The sequence below is a fragment of the Geospiza fortis genome, unplaced genomic scaffold (genome assembly GCF_000277835.1).
Source record: "Geospiza fortis unplaced genomic scaffold, GeoFor_1.0 scaffold417, whole genome shotgun sequence".
Lineage (NCBI taxonomy): Eukaryota > Metazoa > Chordata > Aves > Passeriformes > Thraupidae > Geospiza > Geospiza fortis.
In genome coordinates, this window is record NW_005054535.1 from 460,509 (window position 1) to 468,261 (window position 7,753).

General features: G+C 53.0%; 1 protein-coding gene across 1 annotated transcript in view; it reads left to right on the forward strand.

The window, feature by feature from the left end:
- The window catches only part of ANK1 (ankyrin 1), a 44,371-nt gene that overhangs the window by 20,907 nt on the left and 15,711 nt on the right, over positions 1-7,753 (forward strand). The window contains 9 exon segments of the mRNA XM_031063821.1: positions 2,428-2,625; positions 2,846-2,944; positions 3,340-3,438; positions 4,012-4,110; positions 4,212-4,304; positions 5,308-5,380; positions 6,695-6,797; positions 7,075-7,222; positions 7,415-7,599. Of these exon segments, the coding sequence (XP_030919681.1) occupies positions 2,428-2,625; positions 2,846-2,944; positions 3,340-3,438; positions 4,012-4,110; positions 4,212-4,304; positions 5,308-5,380; positions 6,695-6,797; positions 7,075-7,222; positions 7,415-7,599 (1,097 nt within the window).

Consider the following 7,753-nt stretch of genomic DNA (forward strand, 5'->3'; position numbering starts at 1 on the left):
TAAAAGATGTCTGCGACAGTGGGGATGTGGGGATATGGGATGTGGGGGTGTGGGATGTGGGGATGTGGGATGTCCAGTGCCTGCCAGCCTGGGGCCAGCACTGCCCCTCAACCCTGGCACTCAGGGAATGCATGAGGGACTGACCACCGCCAGGCTCTCTCCATGAGGCACGCTGATGCCTGCCTGTCCTCAGAGCACGTGGAGCGGGCAGGCAGGGTGCCAGGCAGTGGTCCTGCTCCAGCAGATAGGCTGTGTCAGGGATGGTCCCGCTAGCAGCACGCTGGCTGCTGCGTGGGGACCGTGTTTCCATGGCAAGTCCTGCAGAGCAGCGCTGCAGTCTGGCAGTTTGGGAAAGCACAGGCAAATGTTTGCATGCAGCTATGAAGCAGTGAGTCAGAAAACCCACAAGCTTGTGAGAGCTCTGAGCCTGAGCATGGCGAGCATCATCTCCCCACGGAGCCCACCAGCAGGCGCCTTGCTTCCCGAGCTGTTTGCAAAAGCTGCATCCTCAAAACAGCCAAGTGGCTGCTGGTGCCAGCCCTGCCCATCTGGCACTTCCCTCTCCCCTGTGCAGTCATGCCGGTGAGAGGAATGGGGGATTTGTCTTTGCAAACAAGCTGTGGGTCTGCTGGTGGATAAAAGCAGCACTGGGAGAGAAAAGAAACAATGGGAAGGATTCCACTGATTGATGAATGGAAGAAGATATTTGCTTTTGAAAATAAACTTTAGGTTTGATGGTAAATGAAATTAGACATTGAGAGATGAAAGAAACAATGGGGGAAACCCCTAAATTCAATAAGAATTAAAAACTAAAAGGGAGGGTTATACATTAGAGGGAAATCTTTGGGATCAGGCATTCCGGGAAGTCTGAACTTCTCAAGTACATCAAAAATGGGGAAAACCCCCTAAATTCTGTAAGAATTAAAAATTAAAAGGGAGAGTTAGTCATTAGAGGGAAATCTTTGGGATCAGATGGATTGGGAAGTCTGAACCTCTCAAGTACCTCAGAAATGGTCAGGTACCTCAGCCAATGGGGAAAGAGAGAAGGGAAATGTGGCCGGGAAATTGGGATAAAAAGGGAGGCTGCATCCTCAAAAACTGGAGAGACCCCAGGGGAATGCCCCATAGCCTCTGCCTTTATTGGAATAAAGTAAAAAGGCTCCTCTGTCTCCTTTCTGGACACAAACCTCTGGTGTTTGTGGGTTAATTTTCCTGACACGGGGCAGGTGCTGGTGCCAGCCCCCGGCGTGCCTGTGTCAGCGGCCGCCTGCACGTCAGCCCGGGCAGCGGGTGGCTGCCAGCTGCTCTGCTCCTGCAGCCTGGCAGCACAGGCAGGGCTCGGGGCCCTGCAGTCTCTGCCTGAATGCTGATGCTGTGTGCTGGGAGTGGAGTTCCACAGCTCAGCCAGGCTCGTCCCTGTGTCTGCCCCAGGAGGGTGCACGCTGTCGTTATAGTGTGACCGTGTTCACAGGGGTTCTTGGATTGGGGAGGAGACGAGGATCTGACTCCATGTTTCAGAAGGCTTGATTTATTATTTTATGATATATATTACATTAAAACTATACTAAAAGAATAGAAGAAAGGATTTCATCAGAAGGCTAACTAAGAATAGAATAGCAAAGAATGATAACAAAAGTTTCTGTCTTGGACAGAGAGTCCAAGCCAGCTGACTGTGATTGGCCATTAATTAGGAACAACCACATGAGACCAATCACAGATCCACCTGTTGCATTCCACAGCAGCAGATAACCATTGTTTACATTTTGTTTCTGAGGCCTCTCAGCTTCTCAGGAGGGAAAATCCTAAGGAAAGGATTTTTCCATAAAAGATGTCTGTGACATTATAGGGCACCAAACAACACAATTGCACACACTGCTGCTCTCAAGGTGAAGAAAATTGAAGTTTATTTTCTGACTCTAACATTTATAGATTTCCAAAAGTGACAGTGGATTGGAGGGTGACAGTGCCACCTCTCCAATGACACTGGACAAACCAACAGCCCATCAAATTTCTCCTCCTCCATAAAAGAATGCAAAACAATGAGTTATTTACAGAAAGTGTGTGAGAAAGTTCGTTACAAGAATGTAAAAATCAGAAGGCTTAGAAAATCTTAAAAAGTCAGGGCGACATCACACTGCTGCAGAAATTCATGTGTAGAGAACTCCAGGACAAGCCATACCAGTCACACCTGAAGCAGGTGGTCTTTGACCCCCCCTTGTGCTGACTTGGCTTGAGGAGTGAGTGGGATTTGGCATCAGCATCAGGGCTGGTTGCTGTCAGAGAGATGATGTGGGGAGGGCATCCCTGAGCTCTGGGGGCAGCCAGGAAGGGCAGACCTGGCCTGCAGAGAGGTAGGGTGGCACCTCCTGTCCCTTCAGCTCTGCTTGGCACGGCTGAGCGCTGCCATGAGCCTCTCTCTCCCCGCAGAATGGGTACACGCCCCTGCACATCGCTGCCAAGCAGAACCAGATGGAAGTGGCCAGCAGCCTGCTGCAGTATGGGGCCTCTGCAAACGCTGAGTCCATGCAGGGAGTCACTCCCTTGCACCTGGCTGCCCAGGAGGGCCACGCCGACATGGTGGCTCTGCTTTTCTCCAAACAAGCCAACGGCAACCTAGGCAACAAGGTAAGCTGTACCAGAGCATCCTGCCAGGCTGGAGGCAAAGCAGCCAGCAGAGAACAGCAGAGAACAGCAGAGAACAGCAGTCTGGAGGGTGGTGCAGCCCCTGTGCCTCCCTGCCTTTGGGCAGCAGGGCACTGTGTCAGTTTGCCAGGCTGGAGACCCCAGAGAGTCTGGAGCTGCAGTGATGGCAGTGCCACTGTGCTGAGATCCCCTCTCTTTGCAGAGTGGCCTGACTCCTCTCCATCTCGTGGCCCAAGAGGGGCATGTGCTGGTTGCTGATGTCCTGGTGAAACATGGAGTCACAGTGGATGCAGTGACCAGGGTAAAGTAGTGCATTGACCATGGCTTTGGTGAAACACATGGGGGAAATACCTCTAGGCCTGCTCGGGGAAGAGCATTTATTTTCTTTTTCTTTGTGCAAGAGACTCCCTTCTAGCAGGCATCCTTACCAGTTTGCCCTCTGTGTCCTGGGCACTTTTCCTCCTCTTCCCCCCACTTCTCTGGAGGGGTGATTCTTGCCTGCTCCTATAGCTCACCTCTGTACCCACAGGTACAGCATGGTTTGGAGCCCTGTGCTTTGGTCTTGGGCTTTTGGGGAGCCCCCACATGTGTGCCTCGTCCTTCATGCACAGGGGTTTGCCTGTGGGACGAGCATATCCAAGGCAGAAGGGCAGTAAGCAGTGTGAGGGCACACAGAGACCTGATCTTGTCTTTCAGATGGGCTACACCCCACTGCACGTGGCCAGCCATTATGGGAACATCAAGCTGGTGAAGTTTTTGCTGCAGCACCAAGCAGATGTCAATGCCAAGACTAAGGTACAGAGTGTCCCGAGCTCCAAGGACCCATTCTGCAATGGGCAAACGTGGTGGTGTTCAGAGGGGTTCCAGAACAAGGGAAGAGATGAGGATCTTGACTCCACGTTTCAGAAGGCTGATTTATTATTTTATGATATATATTATATTAAAAGAAAATGATATATTAGAACTATACTAAAAGAATAGAAGAAAGGATTTCATCAGAAGGCTTGAAAGGAATAGAAAGGAATGATAACAAAAGCTTGTGACTCTCAGAGAGTCCGAGACAGCCGGACTGTGATTGGCCATTAATTAGAAACAACCAACATGGACCAATCAAAGAGGCACCTATTGCATTCCACAGCAGCAGACAATTACTGTTTTTCATTTCCTCTGAGGCTTCTCAGGAGAAAAATCCTGGCGAAGGGATTTTTCAGAAAATATCACGGCCACAGGCAGCAGCCCGCAGGTTGATGGGGAAGTGGAGCTGTCCTCATGCTGCAGGCATGAAGCACCGTGTGTGAGAGGCCTGGGGGCATTTCTGGGGCAGCACCTTCCAGAACTGACTGCAGCATGCTCTGTCCTCCCCCGCAGCTGGGCTACACCCCCCTGCACCAGGCAGCGCAGCAGGGCCACACGGACGTGGTGACGCTGCTGCTGAAGCACGGCGCGTCCCCCAACGAGATCAGCACAGTGAGTGCCACGCTCCCCTGCGCCTCTCCACTCTGTGGCAAGCTCAGGCTGCTGCCTGAGCTGCCCCGTGGCTGCTGCTGACCCTCTTTATCTGTGCACAGAATGGCACCACTCCCTTGGCCATCGCGAAGCGCCTCGGCTACATCTCTGTCACCGACGTGCTCAAGATTGTCACGGAGGAAACCGACATCCCGGTGAGCCCCTGGGTGCCAGGATGGTGTGGAGGAGGGAAAGGTTTGCAGCTGGGTGCTTAGCCCGAGTGCAAGGAGTCAGCTGCAGGCAGCTGTGCAGCAAAATAGGAATCTCCTCCAGCCAGGTCTCATAAGAGATCTATTGGAGATCTATTTCACACCCAAGACAGCTCAGCTACCTCAGAAGCCATAAAATCAGCAGGATGGCTTCTGTGGCAGGGGTGGGAAACAAAAAGGTCTGTGGCAGTGTTGGAAACAAAAAGGTTTTAATAAAAGGCAAAATAACAAAACTCTTTACAGAAAAAAAGCTCAGTGCCAGGACATCTTTGGCTCCAGTAAGGAAGGACACAGGTTACAGTCTTTCTAAGAGATGTAACTAAAGAATACATCAAATATAATTCTCCTCCAGCCAGGTCTCATAAGCTCTTGGAGATCTATTTCACACCCAAGACAGCTCAGCTACCTCAGAAGCCATAAAATCAGCAGGATGGCTTCTGTGGCGGTGTTGGAAACAAAAAGGTTTTAATAAAAGGCAAAATTACAAAACTCTTTACAGAGAAAAACCAAGCCAGGTGCAAGAGGTTCTTGCTCTTGGTAAAACACCTCACAAAAGCAATTTGTTTCTTTGTTCTCTTCTTTTTTCTAGTGAATTGCTCAGGCAAGACTTTTTGGCTTCTGTGCAATTAGTTATCCTTAAGTTTGAGGTGAAGGTTCCGTGAGATGTCTTTTCACCTAACTGAGGAGAGGACTTATTTCCTTTTTGAGGGAACACAGGATGGTTTTGTCACTCTATCAACAGGGAGCACATTCCTATACAAGACTTTTTGGCTCCTGTCCAATTAGCTATCCTGAAGTTTGAGGTGAATTCCCCCAGGTCCTATGAGATGTCTTTTTACCCAGTTGAGGAGAGAAACTTCTGGGTTTATTTCCTTTTTAAGGGGACAAAGGACAGTTTTGTCACATTCCTATAGGCTTCCTCTGACCCTGCTCTGCTCTGCTCCCACAGTCCATTGGCGACAAGCACCGCATGAGCTTCCCAGAGACTGTAGACGAGATTCTGGATGTGTCAGAGGATGAAGGTGAGGGGTGGGAGTTGGGTCCCACCATCCCAGAGATCTGCCACGCTGCTGGGTCAGTGTCAAGGGGATGGCACTGGTGTTCCTGCTGGAACAGGGACACCCCCAGGCCAGGGAGCTCTGTGGGCCCTGCTGAGGTCTCGCAGAGAGGATGGAGGGAAGCCCACCAGGCTCCTGAGGTGGCACCTCGTGCCTTGGGTGCTTCCCTGCACTGTGCAGGAGGGATATGTCTGGACATCTCTGTGATCCCGTGCCCCAGGGACTGTGCAGAGAGCCCCTGGGCACGCAGAGCCCCCGCTGTGCCTTGCTCAGGCAAGGAGGGTCCCAGCTCCCAGCCCAGCTGCAGCTGGTTTGCTCCTGCACCCTCCCACCAATACCTCACTTCTGCCTCTTCTTACTTTGCAGGCACTGCTCATGTCACAGTAATGGGTATGAAATGTGTCCCCCGCCCCAGCTCAATGGCCCATTTCACCCCATGGCCACTGACCATCCGCACGCCATGTCCATCGGCTGAGCCTTGCTGCTGCTCTGGGGCTCTGCAGAGCCAGCCCTGCCATCCTGCCCTGCCAACCCATGTCCGTGCTGCTTGCTGTGGTGTGACTGCATGAACGGGCATCCTCCCACTCAGGAGGAGCCTGACCCCCTGTCAGAGCCCCGTCCGTGGCAGGTGGAGGAACCTGGTGCTGTGACAATCCCTCCACAACTGCCCCACGCCATCCTGGCCAGAGCAGGGATCAACCTGAGAGCTCAGGGGTCTCTGTGCTGCTGTGGTCCCCTCCCCACCTCCGGGGCACTCTGTCTGCTGCAGGAAATGCAGGACACCCTCCCACAGGGCACTGGTCAGAGCCAAACCCTGATGAGCTAATTAGCAGGTATTAATGGGGCCGGCGGTCAGTATTAGCAGAGTTCTGAGCTTCCAGTGAGGGGTAGTGTTAGGGCGGCCTCCTAATAGTCCTAACATCCCCCAGTGGTGCCCATGTCCCTGTGCCAGTCTCTGCAGTGTGTTAGGTGCTGTGAGAAAGTGCAAGGCATCCCCTGCAGTCTCTGCCCTGTGTTTGGCGCTGTGAGAAGGAGGTTAGTGAGCAGCCACATTTCCCAGTGGCCCCCACAGCCCCTGTCCCCCTGTCCTGCTCTGCCAGCAGAGCCATTCTGGCAGGCAGCAAAGCCCTCCCTGTGTCTGGCTGAGACCCAGGGGGCAAATGTGTGTGTGTGTGTGTGTGTGCAGCAGTGGGAGCAGGGATGGGCCCTGGCAAGGGCTGGGTGTCTGTGTTCCTTTGTCCATCTGCCTCTGCTTGCTGAGCCAACTCTTGGTTTCAGAGGAAGAGCTGGTTGCACCAAAGCCCAAGACACCTGATCTCAGAGAGCAGGAAGGCAAAAGAGAGCTACTGGAGTTCATGGCCACAACGACACTGGAGCAAACGTAAGAGACACTGCATGGTGGGGAGGCAGCAGGGACAGGGCACAGGACCAGCCTTGTGCTGGGCAAGGGGCACAAAAAACTCCAGGCAAGGAACAGATCACTGAGCCCTCGCCAGCTGGCACAGCAGGCAAAGCTGCTCAGTGCTGTTCCTGCAGCAGGACAGGGGGCTGCTGCTTAATTTGCCTTTGTCCAGTGGCTGCAGGACTCTGTGGGGATGGATGGGCAGGGGCTGAGGGTCCCCGCCACTTCCATGGCTGTCACTCCCCTCTCCCGGCAGGGTGGAGTCTCCAGCTGTCCTGCAGGTCCCCTGCGTCCCACCTGAAACTGTGGTGACCAGAGCTGAGGAGACTGAGCAGGTAGGACCTGTGGAGACAGAAGCTGAGCAAGTCAGCCTGCTGCATGCACCCTCGGTGTCCCCACAGGAGGTGAGCATGAGACACAGCCTGCCATGGCGTCCCCCAGGCTCCCCCAGCACCACAGAGCTCAAGTGTGTGGTGGGTAACGGGCACTGACCCGGTGGTACAGGATGGTCCAGTGAGGGTTGTGTAAGGGTGGGCAGGCTCAACACCCCCAGGCAGGACCCTTTGCCCACAAGGTCTCTTCCCTGCCTTTCACAGCCCTCCAAAGAGTTCGATGAGGACTCTCTGATCCCCAGCAGCCCAGCCACGGAGACCTCAGATAATATCAGCCCCGTGGCCAGCCCCGTGCACACAGGGTGAGTGCCCAGCCTGGGCAGCAATGCATGTGACCGTGTTCACAGGGGTTCTTGGATGAGGGAAGAGACGAGGATCTGACTCCATGTTTCAGAAGGCTTGATTTATTATTTTATTATATATATTACATTAAAACTATACTAAAAGAATAGAAGAAATATTTTCATCAGAAAGCTAGCTAAGAATAGAATACCAAAGAATGATAACAAAGGTTTGTGGCTCCGACACTCGTCTCCACAACAC